The following is an 18,200-nucleotide window of genomic DNA, read 5'->3' on the forward strand; positions in this document are numbered from 1 at the left end:
TCTTCAGTAAACCTCTGTGAAAGTCCATAGAATGTTTTGTTCATTGCTGAATTCCTAGGCCAAGAATGGTACTAGGTGCATCATAGCTACTTGGTAGGAATGAATGACTGAATGAATTAATGAGAGAATGAATTTCATACCAGGCCTGGATTAGAATTCTTATTGTTCTCTTTTTGCTTGCTTTGCAGTGCTGGAGCTTGTGCATGCTAGATAATCACTCTACCACTAAACCACACCTCTAGCTCTTTTTAAGTTTTATTTCGAGACTGTTGTAAGGGTTTTTGATGTATTTCCTTCCTGAATCATGAGAGCCCCTGTAAGGTAGGCACAGTTTCTTCTGCCCATTTTATGCACAGGCCATCAAGGTGCAGGCAGTTTAGGCAGTCACTCTCCTGAGAACACACAAGAGGAGGCGACAGTGCTGGGATTTGAACCCGGGCAGTGTGACTGCCTCTTAACTCCTTAGTTCTTCTGCCTCTGTAGTTGTGGAAATGAGGCTGCAGATGGGGAATTGCAGGGCAAAGTCAAAGCAAAGGGCTTTGTAAAACTGACACTACCTCTCCCTTTGCCCTTTGACTGTAACTCTCTGAATCATTGCGGCTCCTGATGGCTCAGCAGCCAGGGGCCCAGCCCACAAGTGCCTCAGTGCAGGCACCAGAAGCTCCCAGCGCCTCTTCCCAAAGCATCCACTGGGGGACACTGTGGGGTGAGGAGTAGGGGTTTGGCAAAGGGAAAAGGGAGGAGACTCCTCAAATATCATCAGCCTAGACCTTTGACACTGGGCTGAGTTGGACCCAGCTCTTCTGTGCAGCAGAGTTTTGCCCTTTGTCTCTCCACCAGCAATTTATTGATGATGCCAAAGGGTTTTAGAGTCCACATTTGCATCTGTTTCCAAGACTGAGCTATTACACACTGTGTTGCTGTAAACATGGGAGTGCATATGTCACTGAATCAACCAAACAGAGCAGGCTGCAGCCGTCTGCTCTTGCACTTGAAGCCCTAATGAATATTTGGAGAACTCACTGCAAGTCTGAAGGAACTGAAATGAAATGCTGTGAGGAGGGATGTGGGATCTACTCTCCCCGGTGTCTGTCCCTCAGTGGTTTTTATCTTAACAGATATTCATGGTTGCATTCCAACCTAGAGAGAAATCACCCTTCTAGGAAGCCACAGGCCAGGTGGCAAGTGCAGGGAGAGCTGTCATTTTTCTAAGTTGGAATGCTTATCAATGGAAACAAACACTGCCTTAATGCTCTTCTGTGCTGTGGTCTAATGAAGCAGTCTATATATGTCTCCCTTCAGGATGTCTGCTGAATAGAAATAAACGACCTTGGTGTTTTCCTGAGGCAGAGGCAGCAATGCACATTTATAATGAGATTGCTTTCTTCCCAGTCCCTTGCGGGGAGCTACTTTATCATGGTTTCTAGCCAAAAGGTATCACATGCAAAAAGGAATCCAGAAGGGCAGAGCTAATCTCAAATACAGACATGGATTTTCTTTCCTTCATTAAAATAATCAGGAACGAGCTTAGAATTACACTGTGCTTAATTATCTAGTGCATTCCCATCCCCCCTCCCATCCTACAGCCGCCATTTCCGCCATGAGTGAAGATGGTGTCTCTAAGCCAAGGTCTTGGTATATAGGATGTCTATCCCTTTTGGTGAGTAACCCTAGCTCACAACAGCCCAGCCAGTTTGTAAGATTTAGAACCAGGGAAATGACATGCACGGATTTTTAATTCACTTATATTCTAATTTCCTCTCAGTGTGCAAGACAGGTCAATATATTTTCATTAGGAATAATGAAGACCAACCAATAACTCATGTACCAATATTTGACTTGATTTTTAAAAAATTTTTGACTTGATTTTAAAACAGACTGCACTTTTGAAAGAAGGAAGGCACAGAAAATACATGGCTTCAGATTAAATATTTTAGATACAGCACAATTTAAATTGTAAGAATAATCAGCAACTATGTAATCAATTTTAGAGGATCGCATGCTAACAAAAGTAAGTAGATTAAAAAGTAGTTTGAAAAACTCTGGGGCTGGGGATTTAGCTCAGTGGCACAGCACCTGCCTGGCAAGCGCGAGGTCATGAGTTCGATTCCCGGTACTGGAAAAAACTAAAAAAACTTAAAAAAAAAAAAAAAAAGAAAAACTCTGTAGTTTCCCCTTGGTCTATGAGGACTAATTAAAGTTGAGCTAAGCCTCTCTCATAGTTGACAAAAGCAGGGAACAGAACCTTCCTTTTTTACGAATTAAGAAGGAATTTCAATAATCTCAAATTCCTCAATTATGTTAGCAGGCTTGTCTTTCATCTCCTACTATGCCTCAAGGACAGCTCCTCCTTTGGGCCTGGGTAGGTTGATAACTCCCATTCTAGCCTTATCAGTTTGCCTTTTGAAAGATAGCCATGAACTCATCTTACAAATTGGTTGTACTTAAAAGTTTACTAGAGATCGCGGGTGGGGGGGGTGGGGGGGTGCAGTACAAGGAGGTTGGGGAGAGGTCGGTCAGCGAGTCCACAGTTACAAGAAGGCAGGAGTGGAGTGTACTCTTGCACAGCAGGGTGACTATAGTTAATAATAACACGCTGTATATTCCAAAGTAGATAAAAGGGAGGCTGTCAAATATTCTCACCCCAGAGATACAATAAATGTACAAAGAAACAGTGTGCTAATCACTCTGGTTGTTCACTCCATAGTGTGTATATGTATCAAATCATCACACTATACCTTGTAAATATGCACAATTACCATATGTCAACTAAAAATTAACAAATCTGGCTGAGGGTGTAGCGTAATGGTACAGTGCTTTCTCAGCCTGTGTAAGGCTACTCCTGGTTTAATCCCCAGCACCATGAAAGTAAATAAATAAAACACAGACAGATTACTGGCAATTTGAATCAAAGCTCTGCAATTCAAGTGGTGGGTTCTTTAGTTGGTCTATCTTATCATTTTGAGTGCCTTAATTCTGGTTCTTGCGAATAGTGTAGAAGAAAGTAAAATGGGAGGAAGAGACCTGGACAGTATCCTTCTTGACATGTAATCTGAGAGCCGTCCTCGAGTCAGGGCTCACACTGTTCCTGGGGAGAGGTGAGCTCTGCCTGCTTCTCCCCACTGCTTGTGGTCACAGGGGCACAGGGTGGGGAGGGAGCACTGCGGCCGGGAGGCTGGGAAGTCAGGCTATGAGTGTTCAAAGCTTTTTAGCTGGAAACCAGAATTCTATACTAAATCCAACCATGTTATGCACATACAAATACAGTTACTCTGAGTAACTCTGAAGGGAGAGCTTCCACTCATCGTCCTGCTCACCCAACCCTGAAGCAGCCACTGAGGAGCGTTCCTCACTGACCTCTTGAGCTGTAGGCTTTGAAAATCACTGTGATTGATGGCCACCGATGTTCCTTGATGGTCACAGAGGTCCCAATGTGTCTGTGAAGGGGACTGGACCAGGCTCTGCTGACCACTTAAGGAGGCCTTTGCGCTGTGCTGGGGGTAGGCTGGGGGAGAATCACAGCATAATCTTTCCCATGTTCCTATTTGCACATCAGGGGTGGAGAAAGGTGTATGCCTGGCACTGGGTGGTAGGAATTAAAGCAACCAAGTGTAAGACACATCAACACAATGTCTGGACTATAAATTGTACTGGATAAATGGTCTCTTCTGTGATTTTATTTTTTCTTGTGTTTATTCAAAATCATAGGCTACATATAGTACTTTATTGGTAAATGTCTTTGACTTTTCCATTTACTGATCCTTAGGCATCACCTAACTTGAACTTCTTATGAAGGTTATAAAGGCCTGCATGCACAGAAAAGCCCAGACATTAATACGTTCATCCGAATGCCTGCCTCTGCCAGCCCTTGCTATTCACGTGGGACACAAAGACCTTCAGGGAGTTGAGGAGAAAAGCAAGGGAACAGAGAGTAATTGTAGGGCAGTAAGACCTACAGCAAAGGCAAATGCAAACTGCACATATAGTACTGGGGGCACTTTTTTGAGACGGAGAACTGGAGTCAAAGCAGGCCTTCCTGCTTCTTTTCTTTTGGACATGGTGGGACACTCCTGTAATCCCAACTACTCAGGAGGCTAAAGCAAGGGGATCACAAATTTGAGGCCAACCTGGGCAACCTAGCAAGACTTTATATCAAAATAAAAATTAAAAAAGAGCTAGGGGAGTAGCTCAGTGGTAAAATGCTTGCCTAGCGATATGAGGTCCTGGGTTCAATTTCTAGTACCGCAATCACACACACAAAAAGATTTTATTTTGATTTCTTATCCTTTATTGACAATGTCTACAATGGATCATGGTTGCAGCAAATGGTCACCTACACCTCCTTATTCTTTTTTTAAAATATCCACAAGAGTGGTTCTTGCCATTTAAAACCCTGGTCTTAAGCTTCCTTTCAGAAGAACAATTGATTTTCCCATCAAAAGCCCATTTCGGTATTAGCTATGAGGGAGCAGGAAGCCAAACTCTCATAAATGGTTTCTGGGAATGTGCCTTTGTCTCCTTAAATCTGATCTGTCACTGTGTGCCCATAAACCTGCGGACTCCAACACAAGGAACTGTAGGAACCACTGCGCTCTCCTGGCCAAGTCTGCATTTGCAAAAAAGGGAAACTGGAGTGACTAATTGGAAAAAGAAGCTAAGCATAATGCTGGGTTGTAGAATATCCAGGCAAAATGGTGCTTCAGTAACAACTGTACTGTTGTCTGAACTCCACTTATAAGGAACGCAAGAGACAGCTCAGCTGGGAAAGGAAACAGTATCTGGTCTTGCTTCTCCGTGCTAATGCAGAACTGTGGAGTGGAACTACATTCCAACAGACTGATAGGAAAGATATCTGAACAGAAACCTCCAAGGACGCTGAAGGCCGCGTTCTAATAGTGCAGGTATAGTGATAATATAAGAACCTCTCAATGGTTTTTTATATATCCGTTCATTCAATCTATAAATAAGTACTAAATGCATTGTACGTGGCAGGCGCTTCTAATTCAAAGAAGCCCCATAAGCTTCTTCATTCTGTTTTCCACTTGTTGCCACTGGACTCGCCTTCATGATTTTTCATGTCACAATCCACAAAGGAAATGTCTCCTGTATGTCTTCTAAGAGTTCCATTTTACTTGTCTCATGGGGTTTCCCATGATTTCCGTATAATCTGAGTAACAAGGTAGTTTCTTGTAAGGTGTACTGGTTTCCACATACTTATCTAATACAAGAATAAGGGGTCATTGATTTATATATAATAAACCCATATATTTAAGGGAAAAATAAGCTCTGAGCTCATTTCTGGAGAGCTGGAAAGAACCAGCCTTTTATGTATGACTAGGAAAGTAACCTCTGAATTCAAAGAATAGGAAGAGCAAAGGTGACTATCACATCAGCCACAATGTTACCAGTTATCCCTGTTGATTGAGTTACTATGTTGAGTCACTGACCTCAAAATTACATCACCCCTGTGGGAGAGAAATGACCTGATCCTGGGAAGTGAAGCAGCTCTGACTTTGCCTCCTGATGTACAAGAATGCAGCTGAAAATACGTAATATGCTACATACTCAGAGATTAATGGGGCATTTATGTCCTTTAGAAAACAGTTCTACCTAAATACCACCCCTTCAAATGTGAACAAATATCCCTCAGGTTAACTACATAATCAAACAGCTGAGCAAGGAGAGGACCCCTGGCAGCTCAAGTGTTAGGGGACATTGCATATGCAAATCTACCAGGTATCAATCTAAAGTACCCCAAGAGTGGCATCTTGGTTGAGGGGAAATGATGTATTAGTACCAAGCTTGCTTTACAAAAATGTTCAGGAAAACATCTATCACACAAGTAACCTAGTATCTAGCATCATTTTTTTAGTGTAGGTAAAACCATATAGATTCTTTGCATCTATACTACGCGGGTTTTATTTAGATATGTGCTTGTAATTTCACTAACCAGAGGGGCTGGGGATTTAGCTCAGCAGCAAAAGCGCCTGCCTGGCAAGCGCAAGGTCATGAGTTCAGTTCCCGGTACCAGAGAAAAACCAAAAAAAAAAAAAAAAAAAAAAAAAAATTCACTAACCAGTTGCACCCTAGATTTTCAAATTCTAAATTCTGCTCCATAAGGAAGTAAAATAATATGTTCAGCTACCCACTTGTTTCTCCCTCACTGGGCATGTTTGCTCCCCTACCATGTGTCGGTGGCAGGTTTCACACAAAAATAGGTCCAGGGCAGATGGAGACCCTAGAAAGTGAGTTGAGGAGAGGCACAGTAAGAAACAAAGGCCCTGACTGCATGAAGGAAGTAGATGTGTCAGCAGGGTGAGCACAAGGAGTGATCTGCTTAAGGCAAAAACAAAAAGGTAGCTTTCAACCAGTGACCACTCCCCATCCTTTCTGTCTGCGGTTGAGTCTGTTTAGCATGGACATTATTTATCCCCTACCTTCTGTCTTCACAGCTCTCTATGGGGCACTGATTTTGAGATTTGGACACCAAATAATGAAGACCAGATGACTGGAACCCTGATCACATGCTCATGTAGGCACGATTCTTCCTCACCTGCAGGAGGGAGATGCTGTCTAATTTACGTAATGGATTAAAGTTGTATAATAGTGAACTGGTCCTATTTTAAATAATTTCCTTTGAGACAGACTTTAAAATATTTTCTATAGGAAAAGAAAATACCTTTCCAAATGGATTCTCCACTTTTTCAGGGAATTGAAATGGTTTGAATTGTTAGCATGAGTTAAAAGTTTTTTCTTTTGGGCTCCATTTCACAAACCTGTGTTTTTCTTCCTGAAAGCCTATTTCAACTCTCCCTTCCTTTCTTTGGCCTCATTCACTGATCCTGATAGAACCGTGTTCTCCTTTGTTCTTAACCTACTTATGCGGAATGCCATGGACTCATGACATCGTTTCTTCTTATGGCATGTACGTGATTTTTTTTTTTTTTTTTTGGTTTTTCTCCGGTACCGGGAACCGAACTTACGACCTTGCGCTTGCCAGGCAGGCGCTTTTGCTGCTGAGCTAAATCCCCAGCCCCTGTACGTGATATTTTAAATTTGGAATAGTTTGCTTTAAAAGAACAATTTCTTTTGAAAGCGATCTTTAGATTTGTTTATAATAGAGCTGTCTAGACGTAGGGAAAAGGCTTAAAAGAGCCCTATGAGCCAGCTCACTCCTCCTCAGGTTCTCTAATTTGGATTTTGTTGTTATTACTTTCTTGATGGAGTTAAACATGTTCATTTCAGCCCAGCGAACAGCGCTCACACTTATGGTTAAGAGAAGATGGTACTGAAAATAGTGATTTTTCATTGTTCATCCAGCCATCCACTCATCAGCCATTTACCAAGGAAGCAAAAAACTAGGCTCCAAGAGCTTAGTCATTATAGTAGTAACGAAGACACAGCCTTTGCCCTTGCAGGGGAAGCAAAAATGCAAACCAATACCATGAAAAGTGCAATAATGAGTGTATACATCAGATATGACAGGGAGCCCCAGGAGATGTGCTAAATTCGGTCTGAAGAGTCAGAAGAGACTTGACTCAACCTTCCTAAGCAGAATTCCTTCCTGTTGTTCTGTAATTTTTATGGTAGCCACGTGATAAATGTGCAATAGAGAATCATTCATCAAACCAGTCTCACACGTACCAGAGCATAGCACTGTTCTGGAAAGCAGGCTCCCAATCACTCCTCCAGGCATGTCACATCGCTGGCTACAAATGCAGAGCAAGAACTGTTTGTTGCAAACATGTATTTTGTACCTTTGCTGAAGAACAGATGTGATCTGCTTACAGAAATTCTCTCCATTTTGAGAAAGTTCCTTGAGGCTCTTGTACGCCTTGTTGTACTGGAGGGGAAAAGAAAAGACGAACAAGAGGTCATGAGTGCTTCCAAGGACAGAGCCCCATAAATTCAAAGTGCCACTGTGACGATGACTGCCACCGTCAGTGACTGCGCAGCTGCAGGGATGCATGACTCTTGGATGAGTTCTTAAAGATTAAGTCTTCCCTGTCTGAGTTTGAAACATCCTGGAGAATTCATTAAAAACAAAGTTGATCCAATTTTCTTCTAGGCCAAATGCGAACAACTCACCAGCCGGTTGTATTGGAGCCTAGTTTCCTGTCATCTTTATCATTCCCAGGAAGGCCTAAGTACATTCTAAAGGACACAACCTAACATTTCGTTTCCCCGACCCCTACCCTGGCTCTGCAGCAATATTCTTGTATTTATAATGAACCATGAATCATTGAAGAAGGACTTAGCTGGAAAGGTGGTGCAAGCCCATAATTTCTGCACTCTGGGAGGTAAGGTTGAGTCAGTCTGGACAATATAGCAGTTGAGTGGAAACTTGCCTCAAAATTAAAACTACATAAAGGGCTGGGGAGGTATTCAGTGGGGAGGCCCTGCATTAAATCCCCAGTACCACAATAAGCAAACAAACAAATTTTTAAAATAAAGTGAGCATTTTGGGCTAAGATACAAAGAATTAAATGAATAATTTATTGAAATTTTGTCCTAGTTTCTCTGGGTCTCATTTAACTCCCATAATAATATTAGTATGAACATTTTGGTTCGACCAAACCTTTATAAATGTATAAGTAGTCTTGTGTTCGCAACCATGCTGCAATGCATGTCTGGAGAATTGGGTGCTGGGTCAGTTACGCTGCATCCTCCCCTCCCCAAATTAATGGAGGTGTTTGGAGCTTGCAAGAGAGGCAAAAATGTAGTTAACTATGCCTGAAGTGCCTCACTAAAAAGCAGACTAACTAAAGAGATTTCCATTCTAGCAACAAAGTCTTCTCAGTATAACTGACCCTTAAGCCTGCACATTAACAAAATAAAATAAAATAAAAGCATGAGAAAACATGGCAGCAGAATGTCTCCGAAAATCCCCCAATTCCCCCAAAGAGCTGACCTGTGGGAACCTGATGGGTGGAAATCAAAATCCAAACAGCTGAAAAAAACTTATAAGTAAAGCTTCAGAAATTCATTCATATGTGAATTTAGCCTGCAGACAAAAGAATTTAAACAGATCTTGTCATTTGATTTAAACCCCACAATGTCATTCTGAACAATATATTTGTAAATACAGACATTGATGGCAGTAGATTTTAAGAGCCCAAATAGAGACGGCAAATGTCAGTTGACTCTGCAGTTTATTCAGACACAGAGCAGGTAAATTTGGTCACAGAACCTCCCAAACACACACTCCTATCGTTTTCACCTGGGAAGTGCAACAGCAGACCATTTTTCAAAATGAGATTTTTCCAGAAGAGGCCCCCGTTCTGTGGTTTGAGGGTCGTGCTATGGGCTCTTTGCTCATATAACGTGCCAACTTCTTCCAGGGCCCAGACATCTTGCTACTTAGTGCAGCACCATGCTGCACAGGGAAAGGGAAGGAAAGTGGCATTCCTGAGCTCCTCTTAGGCAGCAGGCATAGTCATACGAGCAAACACCCTCAAACCCAGAAGCCTTCCACCTAGCATACAGGATCAGACAGAAGACGTGGGTCTGGAGAAGAGGAAGGACCTCAAGAGGTGGCCTGGTCTGGGTCCCCACCACTGGGGATGGAACAAACTAATAACAGTCTCACAGACGCTAAACCCTTTTATGAGTTGAACTTTCTTCTAAACTTAATACAGAAAGCTGTGATAGATTTGGCAGACGTGCACTACAGGTTGAGAATCCCTATCCTGAAATCTGAAATCCGAAACATTTAAAATTCCAAAATTTTTTGAGGACTGACCCGATGCCACAAATAGCAGATTCCATGTGTACCCTGATGTGATGTGTCTCAGTCAAAACAATGCAGTAAAAATATTGTCTAAAACTAGCTTCGGGCTGTGTGTACAACGTATGTATAAAACATGATGAATTTTCTGTATAGACTTGGGTTCCGTTCCCAAGATATCACATTATGCATATTCAGATATACCAAAATCTGAAACAACTTCAACTTCTAAATACTTCTGGCCTCATATTTTGGATAGGAAATATGTAACATATAGTAGAAGAGATCTTCACTGAAACTGCCTGGGACACAAGAGAGGTGATGGTGCAAAAACTTTCACAAAGAATTTGTTAACTCCTAAAGCAGCATTTGCAAAATCAAGCCTCAAGAAGACAAACTGGAGACACAGCCTGGAGGGACGTGACGTCTTTATGGGGAGAGCAAGGCGAGGAGCCTCCACACCAGGAGAACCTAGTGTGGAAGGAAGGACTCTGAGAATAACCATCCGAAGGAAAGTCCCCACCCACCTGCCACCATCTGCGCATAGCTTGATGCAGGCACAGCAGCCCTGGGGAGAGAAGGGGGCCTTGGAGGGCAGTATGTGGATACGGGCATGTAGGAAAGACCTTGCCTACTTCTAAAGTACAAATGGATACAGACAGTTCAGAATTTTTCCAAGATAGGCTGCAGGGGCTCCTGTATGTGCCAAATTTATCGATCCATCCAAACTCCTGAAGACACAGGTCCTATACTGTCTCCAAGGGACTAGTGTTAGCATGCCAGACCAACCAGAATGCTTACAAGTCAGTGATTGAAAACTCAGTTGCCTTTGGCACAGCGGAGGAGCCTATGGCAAAGCGAAGAGTCCCTGTCTCCCCAAAGGCATTCAAGCTCCACTTCTCAAGGAAAGAGGCTGCTGAAAGCATCCTTTATAGCTTCCACCTATAACCCACCTGTTCCAGAACTCCTGGTGCCCAGGCACACAAAAACCAGGAAGTTTTCAATGCATGATGTTGTTATTAATTCTATGATCAGATAAGAGAGGGCTATTCTGCTTGTAAAAGCAACAGAGAAAATGTTTCGCTTTGACCCTAGGTACAATGTTCCAGGAAGTCCCCAGAAAAACTTGATCAAGGTTGAGATAAGGGTGGCATCAATAAATGAAAGAGTTGCTAAGAATATTTCCAGTATCTGAGCATAATTACTTCTTTAGGGTCAATGGTTCTAGACCTTTTATAGTGTACCATCTACTCAGGCTTGACAAAAGAAACCGTGAAAAGCAGACCTGCATAAATGCCAACGCAGCCACAGAGACTATCTTGCCTTGTGTGTGTGTTCTATGTGTGTGTACACATGTATGCCTGTGTGTGTGTGTGCAGATGTGTATGCATCTGTGTGTGATCAGAAAACCGTGGACCCTGTCTGCTTGGAGGGCATGAAGTATCTTGACTTTGGCTGCCCTGTTCCCACATCACCTGTCCTTTTCTCTCCACACCGATCCACCAGACCTACCTGCTGAAGGGGTTCTGTGGAGCGCAATTTGGGAATAACTAAAATTCAGTCTACTGGGCCCAAAGAGTTGATGAAAGCCCCATTACATAGGGACAGAAATGTGAGTAGAAATGTAGGTAACCAAATCAATTAGAGAACCTATCAGAAGTAAATACTTTTATGAATGGCTAATCAGTATAATCACACTAGTTTAACTCAGAGTGCTGATAACCTGTTATGAGCAAAACAGATGTAGCTGCTCTACCTCCTCTTACTCCTCCTCTTCTCCTTCTCCTTTCCCTTCTTCTTTTTTAAAATTCTTTCTTTTTCTCTTTTTGGTGTTTTGAGATTGAATCTTACTATGGTGTTCTTTTCCGACACTTTTAAATATCTCATCCCCTACCAAATATTGCAGGGAAAAGAGCTAATTGATTTTAGCTTTATTGATTTTACATCTCCATAAGAATTTATATAAGCATACTGCACCCTTCCAGGACCACTAGTTACCAAGAAAAAATGTGATGAGTTTTTTTTCCCTCACACAGGAAAATTTCAGGCTTGTGGTAGATTTGGTGGGACTTTGCACAGCCCCTTAGAGATTCCTTCACATAGACCACTGAGCTACACAGACATTTCCTGACTAGCTATTAGGAAAATGCTTTTGCCCAGTACTTGTAAGCAAATTCTGTCCTATAGATACTGTCATGACAAAAAAGTAATCTAGGCAATGAACACACAAAATGACTAAGCAGACAACTTCTAAACAGGCTTGCTGCTCTTTCTGGTGTTCCAAAGTTTTAATGATCAAGAAGGTTAAATCCAGTTGTTTCAGAAAAATCTTTTTTTTTTTCTAACTGCTAGGATGCTGTATGGAAACGGTTTGGGATAATGGTGACCCTTAGAGTGTTAGATAAGGTATGATATCCCACTTAAATTAAGTTGTTGCTGGATGCCTTTCCTGTGGCAGACACAATGCTACTGATTTCATGTGAATTCTGATTCATAGGAGGTGGTATTTGAAGGCATCATTCCTCTAAGTAAGGGGTTAGCTGTATTTATTTGTCATCAGTGTGACATTTGAAATCCCCATGGCAGGCAGTCATAGATTATGAGCTGCGTAACATTAAAGAACATAGTCAACTGCAGTCTCTCTTCCTCTCAGTTTATAGATGAGAAAACAAAGGTCTAATGGACAGCACATTACACATATTATTTGTCCACCCTGGGAATGCTGTGAGCCACACAACAGCCACGCCAGACTGAACCTGCTTTCTCCATCTCTGCAGTGGACCAGAATCCTTTGGGAGCCGTGGACCATTGCATGGCATCTTCTGAGCTGGTACCAGTCACATTTGGTGACCAGGCTGAAATGCCAAGATGGGAAGCCAGTTTGTTCTGAACCAGGTCACAACCTGAGGAGCAGCCTAGTGACGTTTCCAGACACGATGCTAGGGGAGAAGGACTGACTGTGTGGAGACCAGAGGCTTCCTTTGACAGGTCCCCACCTGGTTACTGAAAGAATATAAGAAGATAAGAACTTGGTCACTGCTCCTTACTCACCACTGGTTTTTATGGTGGTGCTTCATGGGTAAGTGTGTCTCTTCTATTTTTTTTTCTTTTCTTTTCTTTTCTTTTCTATTCTTTGCCTTTCTTTTCTTTTCCTGTCCTTCCCCCTTCCCTCCCTCTCTCCCTGCCTTCCTTTTTCTTCCTCCTCTTCCTCCTCCACCCCACCTTTCTCCCCCCTTTCTTCCTATGATCCTATGATCGGATTATTTCATTGGTATATAATTTGGTTCTGCTTATTTCCTTGCACATGGACCAGAGGATGATTTCCCTTGTTATATTTTTTGGTTTAGAAGCTAAGCTCACAGGCCTCAAGACCTAGAGCTAGTTTCTTTCCTTTGTAAAAACAGAACTTTAAAAACAAAACAAAACAAAACCCTTCTTTAGTAAGGTTTTACATTCTCAAGATCAGTTAAAAGCCTCACACATATTTAAGCAATCTTTATTCTACCACATCGGGACATTAGTGGCTGGGGATATAGCTCAGTGGCATAAGCACCTGCCCGGCAAACGCAAGGTCCTGAGTTCGATCCCTGATACCAAAAAAGAAAGAAAAAACAAAAACAAAAAAAAAAACAAAGAAAACCACAAGTACATGCAGATATAGGCACAGATATGCCAGGCACAAAGGCACTGTGAATATCACACACATCGGGACATTAATTTGAAAATAAATGCTGACCCAGCTTTATGAAGTTGAAGCATGACCTGAAGGTGATTTTAAACTTTTTAGGGCCTGCTTTAGTAGTTTGGTGAATAATATTTTTAGGTGTATAAAGCAAAATAACCATAGGATTACAAAAGAAATTGTATTGATATTTATCTATAAAAATATTTTTAAAATTGTGATATATTGTGACTTTTAATTAACATACTAAATAATGTCTTAAGAATTAAAAAAAATTCTGGAAAAAAACCAAAACAAACAAACAAACAAAAAAGGGGCTGGGGATTTAGCTCAGCGGCAAAGTGCCTGCCTGGCAAGCGCAAGGTCGTGAGTTCGGTTCCCGGTACCGGAGAAAAACCAAAAAAAAAAAAGAATTAAAAAAATTCTGAGACTGAGAATACACAATATTTTTAGATACCTGTAATAACTCTAATGTCATATAAAATGTCTGCTTTTTCACAGTTGCATAGTCACAGGGGCTACTAGTAGTGTTAAAGTTCGCTGCCTGTATTCAGAATTGAACAAATTCTAAATTTCAGTTAGAAATTCATGTAAATAGAGGTAACGTTCCCATTTAAATTCATGTAACCCACTGAGACCCGTACATAATCCACTGGTGCTGACCAAGGTAAGAACTATAGCTAAGATAAAACAATGAATTCTGCTCTGTGCAACCCTGGGGACTGACAGGATAGGACAATTTGCCGGTGGTTAAAGCTTTGGGTTTTCATAATTACTTCAGGGTTTTGTGCAGCATTCATTTGCAATCCATTCCTTTGTTTTATTAAGTTCCCAAAGTATAAGCTCCTCTTCGCAGAGCATTGTTCCCCAAGTACATTCTGAGATTGCATCAGGAAATCAACTTGAACACTTGATGGAGATGAAACAATTGCAAATAAATATTCTGTGACTTTAGAGGGTTTAGGAACCCAGGCTGAGGGATATCCGCCTCCTCTCCGCTCCCAGCTAACTTTGGTGGCAACAGGCCGGGAGAGATGACCTTCAGAGCTGTGGACAAGGACAACAGTCCTTGGGACAATGGTTCTGAAAGGTACAAGGAACTATTCTGCACCCCAGGGAGCAGAAACTGATGCACAGTGGGGGCGATGGGTCTTCTCCGGGCTGCTTAATGGAAGCATTTCCCCCAGGTCCTGATCTAAATATTGACTTTGCTGCCTACAATGTAGATGTTGTTCCTTTTTCTTTTTTCTTCCTTTTTTAAAAAATTAATTGAACCTGGTCTCAGTTACTGTCTTTATTGTCTGTTACACAGCTTTCTTGGCAATGGCTTTCTTCTTTGGGGATTATCAGTGCCAAGTTTTTGCCCACAGTAATCCCATGTCTATCCCACCCAACCCCCCTGTGTGGATCAAAAACATCAGTTTGAGGCAAGAAAGGATTTAATAGTTTACCACGGAAGCAAAATCAAGGAGAAGAAAACAAGCCAATAAATAATAAAAGACTTCTTTCAAAAATTACCAATAATCACCAGTGAAGTAGAGATTAAAATCCAGGTAATAAAAAGAGGAAAGTTTCATTCTGTACAAAACAGATACCATGTCATCCAGAAACAATACCACTGAAATTTGTTTTTACATGAAGCACATCTTATTCTTGTGTTTAGGAAAGTGAAATTAGGCAGAGCTGGCCATCCCGTTGTTGTTATTAATTTTAGTTGCTATTTATGAATGCATCTTATTTACGTGATCTGATTCTTGAACTCCTTTTTATGGAACAGCAGCCTGTGACTTCCTTACTCTTCAAATAAACAAAAAGCAAACCTGCAATCCTCCGCTGCTGATCTTTTTCTTTATGGCTTTCTTGCAGACTTCATGTATCTGTCTCCTTAACATTTGTTTGTTTTTAAATAAAATACATGAAAAGTGACTATAATCCCTTGCTTTTAGCACTCTTTTTTAGGATACAATATCCACAATCCCCAATTACTTTACCTTTGAAATAAAGATATCTTCCCTTCATTTTAGCTACTTCTTATCTCCTAAATCCTTTTTCCACTACTGTTGCTAAGGACCTCACAGTATTTGGACTTTTGATTGATCTTTTGTTTTTGGTAGTGCTTCCAGGACGGGAACTGACCTACTGGTGAGCCAGAAAAATCCCGTGCAGGCTGGACAGAGTGAGGAGCTGTCTTTCCTCCCGCAGGGCTCTGGATCCTTGACTCTAGACAGTATGGGAAAACACAAAGACCCTCCTCCCTGACTTCATTCACAGAGCCAAAAGTTGGCTGCAGACACGCTGCGTGTTTTTGTGTGTATTTCACACTCCACAGTGGCACTGCTGGTGTGTGCCTTAAGACTGCTTTCCAGCAGCCACCATCTGGATCCAAATGTGATACAATGTACACACTCAAACATTCTCCATGAATGAGAATGGAAGATAGCAACCGCTGCCATTTCTTAGAAAGGCCCCTGTTTCAAATAGAACCCAAGGAAAACCGCAGATTTTTGTACCACAGCCAAGGTCTAAACATGTGTGTTTTCTGAGCGTCTCAGATTTCTGAAGTTAAAGCCATTAGTACATAACCCTACCCCGCCCACCACGGGCACGCACTCCACGCGAGCTACTCACCGAACAGTCTGCCAGTGGGTCCCTCATGTCCAAGTGCTTTTCACTTTTGTCCTTTCACCTACCCTCCAGCGTTTGGACGTTGCAATCAGGGCTGGGTGTGTCCTGAACTTCCGGGATTCAAAGGCCCTAGGATACGTCAGTCCCTGTCAGACAGCAAGGAGGAAGTTTCAGCCCTGGACTTCCACCCAGTTTGTTTCCTGAAAAAGCAAAGAACAGCTTTGGGTCAAGACGGCCAGTGTGAGATGGTGAGAGGGACGTGAGCCAACACTCGGAGAGCAGGACACTGTGTCCCCGAGGGCGTAGTCTTGAGAGGAGGGCTGGCAGCTGTGGGACGTCCCCATAATCCAGGTGCCCAGGATCATATCGAGGGTCTCATATTCTCTCAGCTTGCTGTACCAGTCATGCTTTTTGTTTTCTGTATTTTGCGGTGCCTTTGAAATTGGTCTGTCTTGCTGGTTTCCATAAGAAATGCCATCTCGTCCCACTGTTCCATAAGGCATGCCTCTTACCACAAGCTTGACAGTCTGAGAACAGATGGATGGACACCTACACCCCACTCTCCCTGGCACTTCCCTAGAGTCTTCCTTTTACCCCCCTGAGCACTGGCTACATTAAAATACCTCCACTTTGCACCAGTGTCCCTCCTGCAGACTGTTTAAGGGCAGCAGAGTGTCCTAGCTGAATGCAGATTGACAATTAAAGTCTATTTATTCAGCTTCTCGAGGACAGAAAGGGTTGTTTTATTTATCTCTTATTGCAACAACACAGTGTAACAACAGAAAACCCAGTGGCTTCAAATGACATAGAATTTATTCACTGACCAATCTGTAGTTAGCTGGTGGCTTTTTAGCTGTTCACTGGACTTATTTCTGCAAAAGCAGGCCACCAGCTCAGCTCTTTGGGTGGGCGGGCAGCTTCTCTCAGCTGTGTTGGGCAGGTAGCTGGATGTGGGCCAGCTATGGGCTGACGCAACGTCATCAGCCAGTAGCCTAGCCCTGCCGTTCCCAAAGCTCATCGCAGGAGCCCAGAGAAAGTGGAAGAGCTTGGGGTTTCCTGAGTTGGAACTGACACACCACCCCGTTAGCCAGCATAGGCCAGACCAGACTCCAGAGGGTGGAGCTGAATGTCCCATTGCAAAGGCATCGGTACAGAGAGAGGGTGAGAATCGGAATTAGTTTCATTCAACCTACCATGGAGGCCAGTCAATATTTGCTCTTTAGGGACGAGAGATAAAGTAGAAAGACGCAGGAGGAGAGGCTGCTCTGTCTTCCTCGCCCCCTGCTCCACAGGCTTTGGGCTTCAGAAGAGATCCAGAGTAGTGTGAGACACAAGAGGAGCTAAATTCATGAGAGGATCTAGATGTAGATCTGGAAGCAGACCACCTGCCCTCTGACCTCACTCGCCACCTACGAAGCCCTGCCACAGAACTCAGTGGAGAACTCCCTTCCTGGGAGACAGAGCCCAGCGGTGCTGTCTAGGGCCTCCCTGGTGGCTGGCCCTGAGGCTGGTGAGTCACCTTGGCAAGGAGGCCAGTGCAGGTCAAAGTGAATGCGTGTGACCTGGGGCCTCCCCCAGTCCCAGCCCCCCAGGAATGACTTTGGGAGGTGGCCGAGCTGCTGTGTGAGTCAGAGGGGTAAAGAATCTTGTGACTTTGGAATCTGCACCGCCATTACCTCATTCTCACCACAGGTGGAGAACTAAATATACAGTGAAGCATCTCTTTAAGGAAGGTACACTATCTCTTTTTTCCTGAAAAATTTAGTGCCCAGCATAGTTTTGAGCTCTCTGCCCACAAATGTGTCTCTATCCGTAGGAGTCTGGCCAACACTTATTCTCTGGTTTCTTTCTAGCCTGGCCTCCAGTGTGACTTCCTGTTGGACTTCTCAGATCCAGCTTCCCGACCTTCCTCTAGTCTTTGCTCCCACTGACCTTCTTGGCAGGGTCCCTCTGCAGACAGAAAACCTGCAGTGGATTCTCTTTGCTTCGGGCCTGGAAGCTGCTCCTCTGAACTCCACTGGCCGTGTCCCGTGCTGCCTCCAGGGGGAGCTGACAACAGTAGTCTATCACTACTAATTCCTCATAAAGCAAATGGGTGCTGGTCAGTTAGAAACAGGAGCCCCAGTGTGATAGAAGCTAAGAACAATTTAAAATTTACCTTATGCG

General features: G+C 42.9%; 1 protein-coding gene across 1 annotated transcript in view; it reads right to left on the reverse strand.

Annotated features, from left to right (window-relative positions):
- The window catches only part of Nostrin (nitric oxide synthase trafficking), a gene marked incomplete at its 3' end in the record, with an annotated part of 57,126 nt that extends 40,913 nt beyond the window's left edge, over nucleotides 1–16,213 (reverse strand). The window contains 2 exon segments of the mRNA XM_005393274.2: nucleotides 7,758–7,843; nucleotides 16,038–16,213. Coding sequence (XP_005393331.1) covers nucleotides 7,758–7,843; nucleotides 16,038–16,064 — 113 coding nt within the window. The 5' untranslated portion in view covers nucleotides 16,065–16,213.
- Nucleotides 16,214–18,200: the final 1,987 nt, after the last annotated feature.

This window comes from Chinchilla lanigera, unplaced genomic scaffold, assembly GCF_000276665.1.
Source record: "Chinchilla lanigera isolate Chin_1 unplaced genomic scaffold, ChiLan1.0 scaffold00048, whole genome shotgun sequence".
NCBI classification, from domain to species: Eukaryota; Metazoa; Chordata; class Mammalia; order Rodentia; family Chinchillidae; genus Chinchilla; species Chinchilla lanigera.